This window comes from Pongo pygmaeus, chromosome X, assembly GCF_028885625.2.
Source record: "Pongo pygmaeus isolate AG05252 chromosome X, NHGRI_mPonPyg2-v2.0_pri, whole genome shotgun sequence".
NCBI lineage: Eukaryota > Metazoa > Chordata > Mammalia > Primates > Hominidae > Pongo > Pongo pygmaeus.
In genome coordinates, this window is record NC_072396.2 from 48702702 (window position 1) to 48726205 (window position 23504).

At 37.1% G+C, this 23504-nt stretch overlaps 1 protein-coding gene across 2 annotated transcripts in view; it reads left to right on the forward strand.

The window, feature by feature from the left end:
• LOC129024771 (zinc finger protein 81) overlaps positions 1 to 17481 on the forward strand; it is a 99659-nt gene extending 82178 nt beyond the window's left edge. For both annotated transcript variants that reach the window (XM_054471969.2, XM_054471968.2), the window contains exon 5: positions 6780 to 17481. In XM_054471969.2, the coding sequence (XP_054327944.1) occupies positions 6780 to 8488 (1709 nt within the window). In that variant the 3' untranslated portion in view covers positions 8489 to 17481. The remainder of the gene's footprint in view (positions 1 to 6779) is intronic.
• Positions 17482 to 23504: the final 6023 nt, after the last annotated feature.

The window sequence follows — 23504 nt, forward strand, 5'->3', positions numbered from 1 at the left end:
GTTTATTGCAACATTATTCACAATAGCAAAGACTTGGAACCAACCCAAATGTCCAACAACGATAGACTGGATTAAGAAAATGTGGCACATATATACCATAGAATACTATGCAGCCATAAAAAATGATGAGTTCATGTCCTTTGTAGGGACATGGATGAAACTGGAAACCATCATTCTCAGCAAACTGTCGCAAGGACAAAAAACCAAACACCGCATGTTCTCACTCATAGGTGGGAATTGAACAATGAGAACACATGGACACAGGAAGGGGAACATCACACACCAGGGACTGTTGGGGGGTGGGGGGAGGGGGGAGGGATAGCATTAGCAGATATACCTAATGCTAAATGACGAGTTAATGGGTGCAGCACACCAACATGGCACATGTATACCTATGTAACTAACCTGCACATTGTGCACAGGTACCCTAAAACTTAAAGTATAATAATAATAAAATTAAAAAAAAATCAACTCCAAAAAAAAAAATACGAAAATTAGCTGGACGTGGTGGTGGGCGCCTGTAAACCCAGCTACTCGGGAGGCTGAGACAGGAGAATCACTTGAACCCGGGAGGCAGAGGTTGCAGTGAGCCAAGATGGCACCACTGCACTCCAGGCTGGGCAATGGAGTGAGACTCCATCTAAAAAAAAAAAACTTGTGAGATGAAACTGAAGCACAGTGGTATGATGAAAGTTTCTTATTATATATATATCTACCAGAAAATTACAAAATTAAAAATTGGCCACTAAGTTTGCACCTCAGGACATACAAAAGTGAAAACTACCAAAGCCAAAATTTGCCTCTTTGAAAGATTAATACAATTGATAAATTTAGCAAGATCAATCAAGGAGGAGAAAGAAAACACAGATTATCAATGCCATGAATGAGAAAAGAAACATCATTATAAATCTTAAAGGCCTTAAAAGGATACTAAGAAGATATTATGACCAACTTTATCCCCCAACATTTGATAACCAAAATGAAATGAACAGTCTTAGAAAAACAGAAATTACCAGAAATGTCACAAGAAAAAAGGTCAAAATCTTAGTAGTATTTCTATCTATTAAAGAAATTGAACTTATAATTTAAAACCTATCCACAAAGCTCTCAACCCACATGGCTTCATTAGTGAACTCTGGCCTTTTAGAGAAGAAATAATACCAATATTATTCATGTTCTTTTGAAGGAAATAAAGAGAGAATACTTCATATCTCATTTGATAGTAAATTGAACTATATTAGAATAAAGAATTACTCTTCTTTGAAAGATATCATTAAGAAAGTTAATAGGGAAGCCACAAGCTGGGAGAAGATATTTGCAATACATATATTTGACAAATGACTTTATATTCAGAATATATAAAGAACTCTCACAAATCAATAGAGAAAAAAATAGGTAAAATATACAGGCACTTTAAAAAAAGAGGTATTCAAATGGGCATTATATATATCAGAAGGTGCTAAAGATTATTACTTATCAGAGAAATGTAAATTAAAACCACAATGTGGCAGCCCTACACACATACATACATACAAAAAAAAAGGGCTAAAATTTAAGACTGACAATTATCAAATGTTGATGAGTATTTAGAGGATGAATTCACATTCATTGATGGTAGGAGTGTAAATTCTTTCAACCACTTTGGAAGATAGGCATTACCTGCTAACACTAAATGTACACCAATTCTGTGGCCCAGTAGTGCCACTCCTAGGCATATATTTAAGAGAAACAAGCAAATATATTCACTAAAATAAATGTACAAGAATGCTCATACCAGCTTTAGCGTAACTGCTCAAAATTTGAAACCACTCAAATGTCCATCAGTAGGAGAATAGATGAGCATTATGCTATATTCTTACAATGTGATACTACACAACAATGAAAAGAATGAACTACTGTTACAAGAACTTGGGCGAACCTCAAAAAATTTGTTGAACAAAAGAAGCCAGACATGCAAATGGGTATATGCTATATGATTCAATTTACATAAAGTTCAAGCAAGGACAAGCAAAACTAATATATGATTGTGATAATATTGATAAGTGATTGGCAATCTATGGTCAGAATGGTGGTTACCGCTGAGAGTCAATTATTGACAGGAAAGGGCCACCAGAGAACTTTCTGGGATAATTAAAATGTTTTCTACTTTCATCTGAGTTGTGGTTACATGGGTGTATACATATGAGTATTGGAGTTCAGCTTTATAGCTAAGATCTATACTATATAGCTTTGCATACATTCATTGAGCTTTACAGTTAATATCTACACTTTACTATATATAAATTATACCTCAATAAAAAATAATTAGCCTGTGAGATTATTCCTCAGGGATGTTTATATAGAATTGGTATTGGTTGATCATTGGAGTATATGTGCAATCCACAAGTGTGCCTATTTTACCACATTTATGCCAACACTCAGCATCGTTCAGATTTCTTATCTTGTGTCAATATAATGGATGTAAAGTGGTATTGTGTTATCTTCCCCCCTTTCTAGTATCTGCTATCCATTTAGGTTTCCCCTTTGTTAATTGTCTGTTCCTATTTTGTCTCATGTACTTTTCATAGAGGCTTTTTTCCCACTAAGATGCACTAGCTAGGGGTACCATTTACTGTCTTCAGGATATCTGTTCTAATAGTAATTAACTCAAAGGGGTCTTCCATTTGGAACACTTAAGGTTTTTATTTGTATTCTGATGACTTCCATGTTGACACCACTAGGTGCTGTATTATAATTGTGCTCTAGTACTTACTTACCTGCATACCACACAATTCCCATTGAATATTCTACTTTATTCATCCTCAATATGGGAGGAATTGGCATCATCATTACCCAAATCAGGAATCCTCACATTCCAAATTTTGTCAGATTCTGCTGTTTCTTGTTTCTTCCCTCTTAGCTGTCTTTTCTTACTAATCACTCTGCAATTCCTATTTTTTCTTTTTTAAAGAATGCTACTTAGCCTCTCATCTTAGTTGCAGTAACATCACTCCAAAACAGGTCTGTATTTTCTTATGCTTGGATTATTCTGTTCCTAATGGAAGCTGCAGATTCCATTCTTGTTTCTAGTTAATCTTTGAAATGCTACTGATAGATTTCATTACCTAAGACATTGCATTTATCTTTGCCATTAGCTTCATGAAGTAATCTTACAGTTACTCCATATTATATAACACATGACTAATAACTTTTCTCTCAGTGCCATCTATAAGATTACCATTATTCCCAGTTTAAAATTTTATCTGTACAGTTTCCTTAATTTACGCTTACTTCAAATTGTTCGCCTGGTCTTTAATGCCTGTCATATATGAAGTGTGTCTGTGTATCTGGGCTTTTTATTATTTTGTGCTCTGCCTGTCCAGGTATATAGACATTTTCCTTTTGTGTTCAGGCTTTCATCTATTCCATGAAATGGCCCTTACCTACTCCAGATTTATTACTCCATTATTTATTATTCTTCCCCATTTCTGTTTCCCCATGTCCCAGATGCTTTTGCCCCCATTAATTTTTGAAAGTCTCTGAAAATAAGAGCTCGTATCTTATTTTCATCATTCAAATGTTGAGCATGAAGAAAATACTTACCAATATTAACTAACTGAATTTGTGGGGGATAAGAATAGAATTTGGCTGTGTTTTAGAGGGATTTTAAAAAATTATACTGAGAGGAATTCAATGAAGATTGTTATTGGAAAGTAAACACAATGGCACCAAATATTTAAAAGTTTATCCTCTTACACATTGTGTTTCTGTTATAATTAGGAGTCTATTACAGGGATTAGCAAAATGAATAGCATAGAGAGTGCCTGCTTTTGACATTCAGAAGAAAAAAACTTACTAGCAATATGATTAGATTAGTTTTCTAAGTAAAAATTCTTAAACTGCTTGATGAAGCACATATATCTTTTTTAATGGCATAAAAGAAAATGCTAAGCAGGCTTATTGGGGAAGGAGGACATGAATATGTCCTTTAATTTGAAAATAAACTGGACTCTTTTGAGGCATCTTTGTGTGTGACAAGTAGAATGTAAGCTCACGTGAGCAGCTCTTTTTTCTAGACTGATGACTCTTCATTTACGTACTGTTCATAGAATCGGGGGCTCAGGAGAGGTATAAAGAAGCTTTTTATTGCAGGAGCAAATTTTTTACGATGAACATTGGTACTAGTGATATAAAAAATAATTGTCTGGTACAGCAAGGGATTTATAATTTAAATAAAGTAAAAAGTAGAACTGCTTCTGAAACCATGCCTAGGAATCCAGTGCTTAGTATCTCCAGAATAAATTAAAGCCAGATGTGTGAGAATACAAATAATCTAGTATGTCTCATGCACTGTACTAGGAATGGAAACATCTGTAATTCCCACTCTGGGCAAGAATAATGTATGAATTATGCTAATACTAATTTGTAGCACTAGATTGTCAAATATAGTGACTAAAATAGTAAGGAATTGTATTTCCCTCTTATAGGAAACCTCATTGCTCATGATTGTTCAGGAATCCAAGCTCCGTCCAACACACATTACTCCATCTCTTAGAATTTTTGTGGGATCTGCGTGCTTGACTCTGTGTTTCTGCCAAGTCCAGGTTTTAGTAAGCAAGAAGGTAGAAGCGGGTGTGGAAAAAACATGCCTGTGGTCTCAGTGCTCCCATCTGAAAGTGGCACCATCATTTTCTCTCAAATTCTCTTGATGAGAACATTGTCACATGGCCACACTAATTTCAAAGGAGGCTAAGAAATGCTCTATGACTGGGCATCCATATGCCTGGATGCTACTCTGTTAAATGCAAAAGAATGGGGAAACAGATTCTAGTGGGTAGCTTTCAGTCTCTACCAGAGATGACTTGTCTTTTCTGCTATTTTTTGTTAGATATATATATAATGTAGGTCCAAGAAAACAATTACACCTGGATGTAGAGTTGGAGTATAGACATCTATTTATTGTTTGTATAGGTTAGGATGGCTATGACTACAATATTTTTATAGACATGAATACATTATTTTTATCACATAAATTTTGGATTTTTGCTGATAAGCAAGATTAATGAGGATTTAGAATTGAAAATGAGTATAAATAGCAGAGCATTTATTATAAAAGAAAAAAAATAGTTCTGCAATCCCAACTACTCAGGAAGCTGAGGCAGGAGGATGGCTTGAGGCTAGGGGTTTGAGACCAGCCTGGGCAACATAGTGAGACCCCATGTCTAAAAACAAATTATGTAAAAATTAGCTGGCTTGGTGGGGCATGGTCCCCAACACTTGGGAGGCTGAGGCAGGAGGATCATTTGAGCCCAAGAGTACAAGGCTGCCGTGAGCTATGATTGTACCACTGCACTCCAGCAGCCTGGGTAACAGAGTGAGACCCTATTTCAAAACGAATAAAGAAAAGAAAAATATGGAGAATTTTGCATCAAGGTGAAGTAAAATTCATTCATTTATTGTATTTTGATCATATTCATTCTTCACTATGTATTGAGCCAGCTCCATGAAAGACAGTAATATGACCACTTAAATTTGTAGTTATCACCCCCTCTATTAAATTCGATAAACATTTTTTGTTATCTTTTACAAGCACTGCTTGTTAGGAGAACAGTGTGGTGTCAACAAAGTAAGACATATGCACCTCTAGTCCCTATGAGGAAAACCTTCAAGCACATAGCAAAGGACCTACCTATATTAGAAGCCCCACAGAATTGAAAGAATTGAAACCCATCGAGAAGAGTTGTTGCAGAGAGCAAGATTCAAAGTGTGAACACTCATCCTTGTCAATCAGGGTTCTCACTCTTCAACACAATGTCAGAAGTAAGCTGATGGTTATATTTAATATTTAGGCAAGAAGATACATGTGTATGCATTTTTGGACTTGTACACATACCAGGATTCAATATAAGTATCATCTATTAGTGGAAAAAAAAAAAGAATTGAAAGCTAATGAGGACTTAAACTCCAAGCCTAGGCCCTCCTAGATCTTTCCCCTGAAAACTCTTGTATTATCAGTCTTCTGTCCACCCTACCTAATAGCCAAACTTCCTACCAAAATAGAACTAGACTGCTTATGTTGAATGCCAGCCTCCAACACTTAATAACCATGTTTTATGGCAAATTATGTAACTGTCATGAGCTTCACTTTTCTTACTACAAAAGGTGGATAGTAATAGTAGATACCTCATAGGACCTCTGAAAGGATTAAATGAGTTCATATATACAGTCATGTACCACATAATGATATTGAGTGACTTAAGATTGTAATGAAATTGAAAAATTCCTGTCACCTACTTACATCATGGCTATTGCTGCGTTGTAGTGCAATGCATTACCTTTTCTATGTTTAGATATGTTTAAATACACAAATAGTTACTATTGTATTATAGTTGCCTACAGTATTCAGTACAGTCACATGCTATATGGGTTTGTAGCATAGGAGCAATAGTCTATACTATATAGCCTAGATGTGTAGTAGGTTATACCATCTGGGTTTTTATAAGTACTGTATACTCTATGATGTTTGCACAACGAAATTGCCTAATGACAGCTTTCTCAGACTGTATCCCTGTTGTCAAGCAATGCGTGACTACATATGTTTCTTAGAATGGTGCCTGGAATATTGTAAGTGTCATGTAAGAGTTTGGCACATAAAAGTGCTATATATGTATTTCCTGTCATCATTGTTATCATGAGATTTACTGATTTCCATGTGTTCAGTTTGTATTAGCTTATGTGTACCTTTTAATCTCTTGAGGTCTATTGTTTGTGTCAATTTTACTTTTTCTTTCTCTTTTTAGATGGGAAATTTGGAATTAAGCCTTCCCAGAGGAGAATTTCTGGGAAATCTACATTTCATAGTGAAATGGAGAGTGAAGATACAAGAGATGATTCATTATACTCTATTTTAGAAGAATTGTGGCAAGATGCTGAACAGATAAAGAGATGTCAGGAAAAACACAACAAACTTCTGAGTCGCACTACTTTCCTCAATAAGAAAATATTGAATACAGAGTGGGATTATGAATATAAAGACTTTGGAAAATTTGTTCATCCAAGCCCAAATCTCATTCTTTCACAGAAAAGACCCCATAAACGTGATTCATTTGGGAAGAGTTTTAAGCATAATTTAGACTTACATATTCATAATAAAAGCAATGCAGCAAAGAACCTGGATAAAACTATTGGGCATGGTCAAGTTTTTACCCAGAGCTCTTCTTATAGTCACCATGAAAATACACATACAGGAGTGAAGTTCTGTGAACGTAATCAATGTGGAAAAGTCCTCAGCCTCAAACACTCACTCAGTCAAAATGTGAAATTTCCCATTGGAGAGAAAGCAAACACATGTACTGAATTTGGGAAGATCTTCACCCAGAGGTCACATTTCTTTGCTCCTCAGAAAATTCATACTGTGGAAAAACCTCATGAGCTTAGCAAATGTGTAAATGTTTTTACACAGAAGCCACTACTCAGTATATATCTGAGAGTTCATAGAGATGAAAAACTCTACATATGTACTAAATGTGGGAAGGCCTTCATTCAGAATTCAGAATTAATTATGCATGAGAAAACTCATACTAGAGAGAAACCCTATAAATGCAATGAATGTGGGAAATCATTTTTCCAGGTGTCATCTCTACTCAGGCATCAGACAACTCATACTGGAGAAAAACTCTTTGAATGCAGTGAATGTGGTAAAGGCTTCTCCCTGAACTCAGCCCTCAATATACATCAGAAAATTCACACTGGAGAGAGACATCACAAATGCAGTGAGTGTGGGAAAGCCTTTACCCAAAAATCAACACTCAGGATGCATCAGAGAATTCATACAGGAGAGAGGTCCTATATCTGTACTCAATGTGGGCAGGCCTTCATCCAGAAGGCACACTTGATTGCACATCAAAGAATTCATACTGGAGAGAAGCCTTATGAATGCAGTGACTGTGGGAAATCTTTCCCTTCTAAGTCACAACTCCAGATGCATAAGAGAATTCACACAGGAGAGAAACCCTATATATGCACTGAATGTGGGAAGGCTTTCACCAACAGGTCAAATCTCAATACTCACCAGAAGTCTCATACTGGAGAAAAGTCTTATATATGTGCTGAATGTGGGAAGGCCTTCACCGACAGGTCAAATTTCAATAAACACCAGACCATTCACACTGGAGAGAAACCCTATGTTTGTGCTGATTGTGGGAGGGCCTTCATCCAGAAGTCAGAGTTGATTACACATCAGAGAATTCATACTACAGAGAAGCCTTATAAATGTCCTGACTGTGAGAAATCCTTCTCCAAGAAACCACATCTCAAAGTACATCAACGAATTCACACAGGGGAGAAACCATATATATGTGCAGAATGTGGGAAAGCCTTCACTGATAGGTCAAATTTCAATAAACATCAGACAATTCATACTGGAGATAAACCGTATAAATGCAGTGACTGTGGAAAGGGGTTCACCCAGAAATCAGTTCTCAGTATGCATCGCAATATTCATACATGAAAGTAATCCTGTTTCTTGAAAATGAGAGCCTTATAAGGCTGACAAAAGTCAGGTCTAACTATATATTATAAAATTCATCCAAGACAGATCCTATATGAATGTGTTGTATAAGGAAAAGCATCAGGCTATCTCACTTGAGATGGAAAAAAATTATTCAGAAGAAACTCTCTTAAAAATGTATTGAAGGAGAGAGAATTTGCACAGCCTCATGAAATATAGTAAAAGTCATACTGGGAAAAATGTTGTCAGTTTGGTGTGTTAGGAAAAGCCTTCCTATAGAAAGTATTATAAGTTAAATTGTTACCAAATTCTTTATAGGAAGGACAGTGCAAAATTATGTAAATGATGGTCAGGTTTACTGTGTTTTATTAAGCAATTTAAAGTGATAACAAAATGAAAGGTAGTGCAGCAAAATAATATAACTGATGAGTAGACCTACTGTCAGTTCTATAGGGTATCTGTGGCAGAACACAGTGCATAACAGGAGGAATATTACATTTTTTTCAAATTTAGAATAATTATGTCCATCAAATGTTTCTTACTGAATATGTCTATCAAATATGTTTCTTATTGAATATTTCTATCAAGTGAATCCACAATTTAAAAGTCACTTTGGTTTTATATATACACATATCTGCAGATATAATTTTATAAGAACACACAAATATAATCCTGTCATTCGTACTGGTTTCCATGACATAGTATCTTGTTTTCTTTCATTGTGGTACAATGCAAAGTAGCCACAGATTCCTCCCATCCCAAGTAGCGTCTCTTTGTCTACTACTTGACTTTGAACCTGGCCATGTGACTTTCTTTGGCCAATGGAAATTAGCAAAGAGAATCAATAAGAAGCTTGAGAAGTGTGCAAAGCCTGCCTTGAAGCTTACCCTCTCTTGCTGCTCTTTGCAAACCTGAAGAATCTCAAATTGCCCTACAAGGGGGTGAGGAGCCACCACATGGAGCAGTGGTGAGCCAGCCTTGCTGAGGCCCCTTAGACCAAGTAGCCTGCCAATTGTCAGAATTGGGAGTGAGGTTTTCCAAGACCTCTAGCCCCAGCTGAGCCAGCCTAGCCCAGAAGAGCCATACCAGTTATTCCAGCTGATTTACAGAATTGTGAGATAAATAAAATGATTACAGTTTTAAGCAACATAAGTTTTGGGGGTAGTTTGTTGTACAGAAAATGCTAAGTAATATTTGAAAGTATATGTTTGGGGGAGGGGGCATAGTGGACCAAAACATGACATGTGTCATTGGCTTTGGGTCTGAGTGGCACAAAGAAACTGGAAAAACAGTGAGGAAAACTTTTTCCTCAAATAACAAAGGTTGGATAGATGGCAACCCATGTTATTTAGTAGGGAAAAATATAGAAAAACAGTCGTCACCATACTCTGTGGGAAGATAGAGAATGGACCAAACGAACTGGTGGATCTGGCTAAGGAGATTTGCAGCAGAATATGGGAAGTATCAATTTGCTTCTTTTAGCTGCATATGATAAGATACAGAAAGAGAGAAATGAACTAAAGAAATAACTGTTTCTTTGGCAAGCAGAATTCAGAAGAAATACGGAAAAGCCAAGGATTGCTGGGTTGAAAAAATAATGGTTTCACATCGCTAGTCTCTCCAGCTGTCTAACTATTCTCAAGGTAAAAAATGGCCTCAGGGTAAAGATCAAATCATGGTTGTGTCTGTAAGACTCTTTATTACAATGTGTGAAATAGTTCAGTTGGTGCTTAGGAGACCATCTCAGCTAAACTTAAGGGCTTCTAAAAATCATGATGTTGTCCCATAGAAGCCTGACATACTACTCAAAGTGGAGAGAGACCTATCTTGAAAAGAAATGCTGATGTGGCATTTGGGGAAAGGAGTAGATCCAAACCAGATTCATAGGAAAAACTCACAAAGTTTTTAATAGAGTTTTACTAGTAAAACTACCTCCAGGTTGGACTTCCAGGGACTGAAACAGTTCAAAATGAAAAGTGGCCTCTGGATTCCCCTCCCTAACTTCTATGAATAGGATACAAGCTGAGAAAGTTACTCAGATGCAAACATGGTCCATTTCTTATGGAAAATGAAGGGCATCTCAGAGGGAAGACCCAAGAACAATATATTAAAATGGGCTGGGGAGCCGTTCCCAGGGAGAACTGTGCCCTAATCAAGAAACATTATCTGCCCCTGGAGCCAAGGGAACTGACAACATTTGCTCTGTGGGATTTCAGAATTGTTATGGAACAGTGACTGATATGTGCCTCGTCGTCCTCCTCTTTTTGAATGGGAGTGTCTATTACAGTTATCCTGTACCTATCCCACCATTGTATATATTGGGTGTGTGTTGGGGGGCATGTAACTTGTCATTTAGCTCACAGGTATCTGGATCAAGAAACTGAAAAATTGTACCCTAGGAACCTCAGCCACAACTGAACCTGATACAGAAGACTTGAGATTCTGGATTGGAGCTTGATGCCACAATTTTGGATGAGAAATTTGGAGGTCCTGGAATAGGGGTGAACATATTTTGCATGGGGTGGTAATGTGAATAATTTGTGACCAGAAGACACACAGTGTTAGGTAGAAAAATGCTACAGATGTCTTCATCCCTATATATGTGTCCTGCTTCAGTCTTTATTTCTCTTTGTGTTTCAGTTAGGATAATTTCTATTGATCTATCTTCAAATTCACTGATGTTTTTTCCCTTACCCTGGCTTTGTCAAGTCTACTGATGAGCCCATTGAAGGCATTCTTCAACTCAGTTATGTTTTATTTTTATTTCTAATATTTCCATTTGATTCTTACAGTTTTCATATATCTGCTGAAATTCCCCATCTTTTCATTCATGTTCATGTTTTCCCCTCTACCCTTTGTCTTAGTCAGTTTGAGCTGCTATAATAAAGCACCATAGACTTGGTGGCTTATAAACAACAGAAATTTATTCCTCACAGTTCTGGAGCCTGGAAGTCTGAGATCAGAATCTAGCATGGTTAGGTCTTGGTGACGGCCCTCTTCAAGGTTGCAAACTGCTCACTTCTCCTTGTATTTTCCCATGTCTACAGCTAGAGAACTCTTTGGGATCCCTTTTATAAGGGCACCAATCCCATTCATGAGGTCTCCACCCACATTACCTAACTACCTCCCAAAGGCTCCACCTCCCAATACCATCACATTGAGGATTAGGATTTTAACATATGAATTTTGGGGGGGATGCAAACATTCAGCCCATAATACCCTCTAACATATTAATAATTTTTAACTCCTTGTCTGATAGTTCCAACTACTAGGTCAACTGAGTCTAGGTCTGTTGTTGTCTTCTCTTGCTCTTTTGCATCTAATAATTTTTGGCTGAATGTCACAGATGTTGTATGTAGGATAGTAGAAACTGAGGTAAATAGTAATTATTCCTGGAAATAGCCATGGTTGCCCTTTTGATAGGCCATTAGCATGGGGAGATTGAATCCATCTAATCAGGAGTTGGGCTGAGTTTGTGTTTCTTTGTTGCCAGTGTTACCTTTGCTGTACCATAGACTTAAAATTCCTCTATTGTTATCTTATGCTTGAGGTAGGCACTGGTTTGCCCAGAGAATTTTTATTTTTCCCAGACCACACTTGCCTTTAGGCCTGTAGGCCTTTCCTGTGTGCCTGCATCTCAGGGAGGGTCTCTCTCCATGTTGTTGCCTCTATGTTAGTAGTAGACAACTGTTATTACTTGGTTCTTGCTGACCTGGTGAGTTGGGGGGCAGGGGTTGTCCTGGGCCAGCCTCAGTTTTTGTCAGGCCATGAATCCCTGGGTCTTGAGGGTGGGATTTTTTAGTGATCCTGCCCTCTTCCACTGGTAGAAGGCCTTTAATGATCTGGGCCCAGGATGATTTCCTGCCCTTTTATCATGGGTGGAATTTTTTGTTTTCCATTTCCCTCACTCTAGTCACAGTGAATCTTGACCTGTGTCCTGAGGGCAACAGGGTTTGCTGCACTTCTTTTAGTGGCTTAAGGATTTTGTTCTGTAGGGGAGTAGGGTTTCATTGGAGCTTTGTGCCATTTCTATATTAGCAGCAGCCCCCTTGCAGGCCTACCCCACGGAGGTAGGCTTTCTCCAATCTTCTTCTTTGTCCCCGTGTTTCTTGAGAGCACTCAGTGGATGACTATGGAGAAGAGCCTGCAAGTAGAGACCAACTACCCTTACGTCTACAGCTCTCATGAGTCTCCCACACTCAGCCTTTAGCAATTCATTAAAAATTCTTGATGAATTCTTACTGCTTGTATAGTGGCCTCATCTTCCTTCCTGCTGTACCACAGATGGCCCAGGAGAGGCACTTGTCTTTTATTATATTTCAAGCTAGTTGGTTGCTCTGTAATCTTAGCTCTCTGATGGGTTCGAGAAAACTTATGTTTTTGCAGATTACCCAGCTTTGTTCTTGTTATAAAGATGGGAGCAGTGTTCTTTCCAGATGTCTACATGCTAGGCAGAAACTAGAAGTCTGGACAGTCTCCATTGTCTCCTACTATCAGAATATGTGCCCTTTTCAGTGTGACTTTCCCACTTCGCCCATCAAGAGGTAGAATCTATTTCTTCAGCCCTGCAACTGAGCTTGGCTATTTTGTTGGCCAATGGGACATTAACAAGTATGATACAAGCAGAGGCTTGAGACGTGCCTGCACAATGAGGCTTGCCCACTTTTGCAGCTCTTTGGAATCCTGAACCCATGTGTGGAAAAGCCTGAACTGTGCTGTTGGAAAATGAGAAAGATCACATGGAGCAGTAATGGAGCAAAGACCAGCCATCCCAGTTGAGATACCCTACACCAACCAGATTTTCAACTGCCGGACATATGAATGAAGCTATCCTAGGCATCCAGTCTTGGTCAAGGCAACTTTGGCTGGCAGTCTCTGAGATGACCCTGAATGATCCCCACCTCCTGGTATTCTCACTCTTATATAATCCCCTCCTCTTGAGTTTGGACTGGAATTAGTGACTTGGTTCTAGTGAATAGAATGAGGCAGAGGTAATGGGACGTCATGTCCAAGATTAGTTACAAAAAGACTGTGGCTTCCATTTTAGGTGCTTGCTTACTCTCTCAGATGGCTCATCATAGGGGAAACCTGCTGCTACATCATGAGATAGCCCTGTGGAAAGGCACACATGAGTGAACTTTGAAGCATATCCTCCCCCAGTTTAGCCTTTAGATAAGGACCACAGCCAAATAGCTTGACTGTAAGCCAGATAGCTTGACTCATGAGAGACCTTCAGCCAGAGGCATCTTTTGAGCCACAAGAATTCCTGACCCACAGAAACTGCAAGACAATAAATGTTGTTTTAAGTTGTTAAATTTTAGGGTAATTTGTTACCCAGTAATAGGTTAATAATACACTGGCCCAGATTAGGAAGGTTCTGCCATCCATCCCAGCCATCCCAAACAACTACCAGAATAATGGATTAAAACGTTAATTGTTTTAAGTCACTAAGTTTTGGGCGGCATGATAACAACCCAGCAAAAAGCTAACTGATACATTCATTATTTATTGCATTTCTTCCTCCACTGTTCTTCCCTAACAGATGACCAATACTAATAAACTACTGTGAACACTTTCATGTTTTAATCTCTGCTCTGTGCTCATAATTATATATAGACATACATACGTTCCCATGCTTGTAATCAGAAGTTATATAAGATTGTTTCCTCCTTTGATTTTCAAAAATGGGATCATAACATACAACCATCTCTGCAGCTTGCTTTATTATTATTCAACAATATTTCTTTTGAATGGTTGCATGATAGTTTATGGGGTGGATATACAATAATGTATTAAACTATTTGCATTGTTAAAATTTATTCACTCCCATTTTCAACCCTTTTTTGTCACTGGGAACAATGCTGTTAAAAATATTAAAAGATAGTTTGCATAGTGGTTAGGTAGATAGGCTCAGGAACCCATCTGCCAGGGTTTCAATCCTGGCTCTACCAATTTACTAGTTTATGTAACCTTGGGAAGGTTAGTTAACCTCTCTGTCCTGATGGTTTTCATCTATAAAAGATGTACACACTAGCACCTATCATAGATTTGACTAAGAAGCGTATTTCTTTCCTAGGGCTGCTATAACAAAGTACCACAAATTGGGCAGCCTAAAACAGCAGAAATTGTCTCATAGTTCTTGAGGCTGGAGATCCGAATCACGGTGTCAGCAGGGTCATGCTCCTTCTGAAGGTGCTAGGGAAGGAACTGTTCCATGCCACTGTCCTAGCTTTTGAGAGCCTCAGGTGTTATTTGGCTTATAGATGCATTATTCCTGTCAGATGGCTGTTTTCTCCCTGTGTTTCTTCACATCATGTTCCTTCTGTGTGTCTGGCTCTGTTTCCAAATTTTCCCTTTTGTAAGGACACTATATTGGATTGGGGTTCACTTTAATGGCCCCATTTTAACTTAATTACCTCTGTACTCTATTTCCAGATAAAATTGTATTCTGAGGTTCTGGGGATTAGGATTTCCACGTATCTTTTTTGCAGGTACACAGTTCATTAACAAGAAGTTAATGCATATTGTGTAGAGCTCTTAGAACTATGCATGGAGAGAATTTCTTAATGAGTATTAGATACACCTCACTTCCTGAGCCCACATAGGTACCCCTACAACTCTCTGTGCTTGGGACACTGAGGTGGGATTTGAGAGCTTGTTTCCGGCATCTTAGTGTCATCCAACTATCTAAAGAAAATGTGGGGAGTAACAGGAAAAGCAGGCCTAAGACCAAAGCTTGTGCTTTGGGTCGAGAAGGATATGTCTATAGAAGATAATGAGAAGGAGCAGCCAGAGAGGTAAAAACATACCAGGTGAGCAAGGGGCTCATAGAGAACAGTGTTTCCAATGAGTGTTTTAATGGAGGACTTGTCCAAATTAGACATCAATTCGTATGAGGATGGAAAATTGGTTCTTGATTTTATGACACAGAGGTTGTTGTTGGCTTTGATGAATGCTATTTTGGAAGTAAATTTAAACAAAGCAATTGAGCAAACTCAGAGGAATTTCTGAATTCAGGTAGTGTTACTTCACCATGAAGCAATTTTTCTCATAGAAAAATATCAAGCCATTGGACTAGATTATTCTGTCGTTTGGGTTATACTGAGAAATAAGAGTTGGCTAAAGTAGAAATTACATGAGATTTGGAAGGCCAAAGGGAAGGAGCAACTATTGCTGTGAAAGTCTTTGAAATTAGAGACAGTGAGGACAGATGCAGAGGTACCCAGCAGGTTCCAATTTTTCCTATCTTCCACTCTATATCCAGCCCTTCTTTCCATCTTCCAGCCCTACTGACCAACAGTAGCCCCAGGTCTACCAACAGATGCTTGGCTGCAGGCTCACAAAAGCTTCTCATGGACTTCTCCATCAGCTTCTCTTGGCAGTCCCACATCAGCAGCTAGAGGTGCCCGGCTTCTCAGATTTTCCTGAAAGCTCTGATTTATCCACCCATGCTAATGTCTCAAAAGGGCTGGTTTAGTGATTTCTTTAGTCTTCTAACTCCCCCTTCTAAACCTTCCCCAGCTACTTCTATAAATTGTGCATGCATCCCTTATTCCATAATACTCATAGTTATTATGCTTCCCTGATTGACATATTTGAACTTTCTTTTCCTGAGAATTTGGTAGATGCTGCTCTTCTAAAATTGAGTGATGTTATTGAGAAGTCTTAGACAAACTTGCTCTCTTTTTTCTTGTATATAATGTGCCTTTCTACCATATGATTCTTTTTTTATTCTTGAAGTTAAGGATCTATGGAAGCATATGCTTTGGTCCTGATCTTTGTGTATTAATTTTACCTGAGTTACAGTGAGCCATTCCAGTTATTCATTTCAAGGAAGCTTTATTTTGCTTAACATTTTTTCTGATCCATTTCTTCTCTTCTTCAGGGACATCAATTATGCATATGTAAGATGTCTTTGTCATCTTCTACATTCATTTTCTACCAATCAACATTCATTTCACATCATTATTCTTTTCAGTTTTGTGTGATTGACTCTAGCCTTGTCTTCAGAGACAATTCTGCTTGAATCTCATGTTCTTCCTGTTTAGACATTAACAAGCAATTTGCTCAGATTTATTTACATTCCAGGATAGTAAAGATAGAGAATGTCTCCCTCCCTGGAGACTTTCCCAGAGAAGATTTGGTTGCATTCCAGGTTAATAAAGATTGTATATATATATATATACACCCGAAGAATAGGATGGACAATAAAATGATATAACATTATTTCCCTCACATCTTAATTATGTGTATTTTCAATCATGTAGAAATATTGAAAACACATTACAACCTATATAACATCCATCTAGATTTAACAATTTATATGTAATTTTTCCTGAAATACCAGTGGTGAGTTATAGATATAACATTATACCCATAAATAATTGAGCATTCATCTCCTAAAAATAAGGACATTCTCCCACATACCTGGGATATCATTATCAATCTAACTCTATGATATTTCCAGTCCATTTCCAAATTTCTCCCATTGTCCCCAAAACATATTTTACAGTTCCAATGAGGTAGAATTAGCATACAAAAAGTGGAACTTGTTTAAAGTGTACAATTTGATGAGTTTTGACGTGTGCACCTTTCCAACCATCATGACAGTACAAATAAAGAACATATCAATCACCCCAAAAAAGTTTCCTTATGCCTCTTTGTCATTCAGCCCTCTTTCCCCACATTCTTCCCACATCCACAGGCAATCATGGATCTGTTTTCTATTGTTATAGATTAGTTTGCATTTCCTGCAATTTTATACACATGGAATAATACTATAGGTACTCTTGTTTGGCTCCTTCCATTCAGCATAATAAGTTTGAGATTCATTCAGGTTGTTATATGCGTCTTGTTCATTCCTTTTTATTGCTAAGTGTTATTTCATTATATGGACATACCAGAATTTGTTTATCCATTCATGTTTTGATGGAAATTTGTATTTCCAGCTTTTGGCTATTACAAATAAAACTGATGTGAACATTTGTTTACAAGTCTGTGTGGACATAGTTTTCATTTCTCTTGAGTAAATGCATAGGAGTGAATGGCTTAGTCATATGGTAGGTATATACTTAATTATTTAAGAAATTGTCAAACTGCTTTCCAAAGTGGTTGTACTATGTTACATTTTAACCAGCAGTATATAAGTGCTGCAGTTGCTTCATTGGATATGATTATTATTTTTAATTTTAGTCATTTAATGGGGGTGTAGTGGTATTTCACTGTGGTTTTAAGTTACACTTCCCTAATAATTAATGCTGTTGAGCATCTTTTCTTGTGTTTATGTACCATCTGTATACCATCTTGGTTGATGTATCTTTTTAAATATTTTGCCCATTTGTAAGCTCAGTTATTTGTCTTATTATTGAGTTGTAAGTGTTCTTTATATATCCTAGATATATGTCCTTTGTTGGATGTATATTTTGCAAACAGTTTCTTCTAGGTTTGCCTTTTCATTTAAATAACAGAGGACCAAAAGTTTTTAATGTTAGCAAGCTCAATTCATTTTTGTTTTCTTTTATAGTTCATGCTTTTTTGGTCGTGGTTAATAAATTTTTGCAAAGCTCAAGGTCATTAAGATAAAAGTTTTTTTAAAAGATTTATGCTTTCTTCTAGAAGTTTTATAATATTGGCTCTTATATTTGGTTACCTAATCCATTTTTATTAATTTTGTATATGATGTAAATCCTTTCCAAAGATAAGGATTTAGGTTGATTTTGTTTTGCATATGGCTGTGCAGTTGTTCCAGAACCATTTGTTGAAAATGATAATGCATTGATTGCCTTGATACATTTATCAAAAAATTAATTGGTTGGTTCTATTTCTGCTTTAGTTTTCTATTATGCCAGTACCACTACTGCCAGTACTACACCATTACTGTAGCTTCTGTACTACTGTAGCATTACTCTTTGCTGTAGCTTCATAAGTCTTGAGGTCAGATCATGCAAATCCTCTAACTTTATTCCTCTTTTTCACAGATGTTTTGGCTATTCTGGTTTTTCTTTGAATTTCTGTATAAATTTTAGAATCACCTTGTCAGTTACTATTAAAAGCCTGCAGGGATTTTGAGATTGAACTGAATTCATAGATCTATATGGAGAGAATTGACATCTTAATTACATTGTTTTCATATCCATAAACAGGATATATCATTCCATTTATTTAGGTCTTTAATTTTTCTTAGAAGTGCTTTGTAGTGGCTGGGCGCGGTGGCTCACGCCTGTAATCCCAGCACTTTGGGAGGCCAAGGCGAGCGGATCACGAGGTCAGGAGACCGAGACCATCCTGGCTAGCACGGTGAAACCCCATCTCCACTAAAAATACAAAAAATTAGCCGGGCGTTGTGGCGGGCGCCTGTAGTCCCAGCTACTCGGGAGGCTGAGGCAGGAGAATGGCGTGAACCCGGGAGGCGGGGCTTGCAGTGAGCAGAGATTGTGCCACTGCACTCCAGCCTGGGCGACAGAGCGAGACTCCGTCTCAAAAAAAAGTGCTTTGTAGTTTTCAAGTGTACAAGCCTTAGACATATCTTGTCAAATTCATCTCTAAATAATTCATATCTATGCTTTTGAATGGTACTAGTTATTTTTAAATTTCAATTTCCAATATTTCTTTGCTAGTACTTAGAAATATAATTCACTTTTATGTGTTGATCTTGTATACGATAACCTTGCTAAACTCACTTATTATTTCTAGTAATTTCGTAAATCCTGTAAGCTTTTCTACACAGACAATCATGTCATCTGTGAAGTGTGATAGTTTCACTTCTTCCTTTCCACTATAGGCGCTCTTTCTTTTTTTTTGTCTTATTGCATTGACTAAAACCTACAATATAATGTTGAATAGAAGTGGTCAGAGTGTATATCTTTGCCCTTTTCTTGATCTTCAGAAGAAAACATTTAGTCTTTCACTATTGAGTATGATATTAGCTATATGTTTTTCATACATGATCTTTATCAGGTTGATGAAGTTGCCTCTACTCCTAGTTTGTTGATAGTTTATCTGGAATAGGTGTTAGATTTTGTCAAATGTTTTTTCTCCATCAAGATTATCATATAGTTTTTCTTTTTTAGTTCGTTAATTTTTTGAATTACATTGACTATTGATAGATTTAGTATTCCTGGAATTAAACTCTCCTTGGTCATGATGTACTACCATTTTTATATTTCACTAGATTCACTTTGCTAAAATTTTGTTAAGAATTTTTGCATATATGTTCATGTGGGATACTGGTCTATAGTTTTCTTTTCTTGTATTTTCTTTGTCTGCTTTTGGTATCAGGGTAATGCTGGGCTCACAGAATGAATTGGAAAGTGGTACCTCCCCTGAAAGAGTTAGTGTGGAAATGGTATTATGCCTCCTTTTAATGTTTGATACAATTTTCCAGTGAAGTCATTTGGTCCTAGAATTCTTTTGTGAAAAGGCTTTTAACTACAAATTCAATTCCTTAATAGTTAGGAAACTATTCAGGTTGTCATATTCTTCTTCACTAAAGCTTTGTTTGTATATTTCAAAGAACTTGTCTATTTTACATAAGTTGTCTAATTTAGGAACATGAAGTTGTCACATCCCCTTTTTATCTGTAGAATTGGAAGTGATGTCTCTTCTCTCATTCTTGATATCAGTAATTTATGTCTTCACTTTTTTTCTCCTGATCAGTCTGGCTAGCAGTTTCTCAATTTTATTGACTTTCTCAAGAAGCTTTTAGTGTCCTTGATTTTCTCTATTGTTTTTCTATTTTGGATTTTATTGATTTATGCTCTTTTCTTTATTATTTCCTTTTTCTGCTTATTTGACTTAAATGTGCTCATTTTCGGCCGGGCGCGGTGGCTCACACCTGTAATCCCAACATTTTGGGAGGCTGAGGTGGGTGGATCATTTGAGGTCAGGAGTTCAAGACCAGCTGTGCCAACATGGTGAGACCCTGTCTCTACTAAAAATACAAAAATTAGCTGGGTGTGCTGGTGCATGCCTGTAATCCCAACTACTTGGGAGGCTGAGGCAAGAGAATTTCTTGAACCCGGGAGGCAGAGGTTGCATTGAGCCAAGATCACGCCACTGCACTCCAGCCTGGGCGACAGAGTGAGACTCCGTCTCAAAAAAAAAAAAAGTGCTCATTTTCTAGTTTCTGTGGTTGAAGCTGCAGTCACTGCTTTGACATTTTCCTTCTTTTGTAGTATAAATTTTTAGTGATATAAATTATCCTCTAAGCACTCATTTAGTAGCAACTCATATATTTTGATGTTTTTACATTTTTACATTGATACTGTATTGTAATGATATTTTTACATTGTTTTTACATTTTCATTCATTCAAAATACTTCCTAACTTACCTTAGGATTTCTTCTTTGTCCCATAGGTTATTTAGAAGTGTATTATTCAGTATGCAAATATTTGAGTATTTTTTACTTATCTTTCCCTATGATTTATAATTTGATTCCATTGTGGTCAGAGAACATACTTTATAGGACTTGGATATTTACAAATTAACTGAGATTTCCTCTATGGCCCTGAATATGGTCTGTATTGTTAAAAAGTTCCGTGCATACTTATAAAGAATATGTATTCTACTATCATTGAATGGCATGATCGATAAATGTGAATTAAGTCAAGATTTTTGATAGTGTGGTTCAAGCCTTCTATAGACTTACAGATTTTCCTATATAGTAGTCCCCCTCTTATCCACGGGGGATATGTTTCAAGACTCTGAGTGGATGCCTGAAATCATGGATAGTACTGAACCCTATGTACTCTGTTTTTCTGATCTGATAACCAATATGGCTACTAAGTGACTAACAAGTGGATAGCATATACAGCATGAAGATGCTGGAAAAATGGAGGATTCACTCCCAGGCAGGACAGTGTGGGATAGTGTAAGATTTTATCATGCTACTGAGAACTGTTTACAACTTAAAACTTATGAATTTTTAATTTCTGGAAATTTCCCTTTGATATTTTTGGACTGCAATTGACTGTGGGTAACTGAAACTATGGAAAGCAAAATCACGGATAAGGGGGGACTACTGTATTTATTCTATCAATTATTGAGGGAGAGGTATTGAAATCTCTAACTAAAATTATATCTTTTCTATTTCTCCTTTTAGTTATACCAGTTTATACTTTGTCTATTTTGAAGCTCTGTTATTGAGTACACAAGCATTTAGGATTGTTAAGTCCTCTTGTTAAGTAGACACTTTTATCAATATGGAATGACACTATTCTGGTAAAATTCTTGTATTACAATAGCCACTCCATTTTTCTTTTTCTCAGTTTTAGCAAGTATGTATTTTTCCACTACCTATCTACATATCTTCTTATTTTAAAATGATTTTATACTTACAGAAGAGTTATAAAGATAACAGAGTGTTCCCATATACCCATCAGTCATCTCCCCCTAATGTTAACATTATACATAATCCTGATAGATTTTCTCAAAATTAATAATAGTGTTAATTAAACTACATACTTCATTGAGATTTCCTTTGTTATTTTATTACTGACTATGAGTTTGGAGGTCCCAAAGACCACCTTCAGATTCAATAATCCACTAGAAAGACTCACAGAACTCTGAAAAGCCACTATACTGACAGTTACAGTTCATTACAGTGAAAGGATACACACTGAAATCAACAAGGGGAAGAGGCACATCAGGCAGAGTCCAAGAGACACCAGACATAGAGTTTCTAGTTGTACTCTCCCAGTAGAGTAATGCAGATAGCGCTTATTTCTACCAGCAATGATGTGTGACAATACACATGGAATATTGCCAACCAGGCAGATTACCTGAGCCATGTCTAGAGTTTTTATTGGGAGTTGGTTACATAGACATGACTGAGTGCCTGCATTGCCTACCTTAATTCTCCAGATCCTCCAGAGGTTAAGCGATACTGCATGGCTGAAGACCCCCAGGTAACCAAGGACATTCTTATCAAGCAGGACATTCCAAGGGCTTAGAGGTTACCTCCTAGGAGCCAGGAACAAAAAGCCAAAGCTTCTTTGAGCAAGATTAATCCTTTACTGCATACTGACCCTTTTCTGTTCCAGGATCCAATCCAGGATATCACATTGCACTTAGTTGTCATGTTTCCCTAGTCTCTTCCAATCTGTGACAGCTCTTGGTCTTTCTCTTTCATGACCTTGATGCTTTTGAAGAATAGTCATGAATATTGTAGAATGTTCCTCAATTTGGTTTCGTCTGATTTTTTTTATCATGAGCAGATTGAGGTTATGAATTTGAGGGATGGATATCACCAAATCTTAGTCCCTTCTTATTGAATTATTTCAGGAGACAAAATTATATCAACATGATTTATTACTAGTAATGTTAATCTTGATCACTTTGTTATGGTGTTGTCTCCTGAGTTTTTCTGTTGCAAAGTTATTACTTTTCCTCTTTCCATATTTTTCATTAAAAGTGAGCCAAAGTCCCACTCATACTAAAGGGGAGTGGCATTAAGCTCCACCTTCTGGACAGAGGGGTATCAAAGACTTTGTGGTCATATCTTAAAACTACCAGAGGGGAATTGCTTTGATGTTACACAGATAATCTGTTTCTCCTTAAAGTTTTGCCCAGTAATTTCAGCATTCATCAGTGAATCGTGCCTTCAGCTACTACTGTGTTTTTCTAATAGCGATTTTCTGTTTCCTTCATTGCTTTCACAATTGTTAATTGGGATTCTTCTGTAAGGAAGATATGTCCTGTCTCCCCTGCTTATTTGTTTATTCAGTCATTTACTTATGTCAGTATGGATGAAGGGACATTTATTTTATTCTTTGTATTATAATCGAATACTACATTATTAATTATGTGGCACAAATTGTTACAGGTTTGGCTATTGTTAGATCTTTCAGATTGGTTCTTCTGTTCCTTTTACATGACCCCATCCTTTTATTGGTAGTTGGGGGGGCACTTTCTTACTTCCTGGAACCATAAGGTGGTCCAGGCTCATCTTGTATTTTCCTTGACCCAGACAAAGAATCCGCTATTTATTCCTCCAAGGAGATCTGGTTCCTTTTGCTG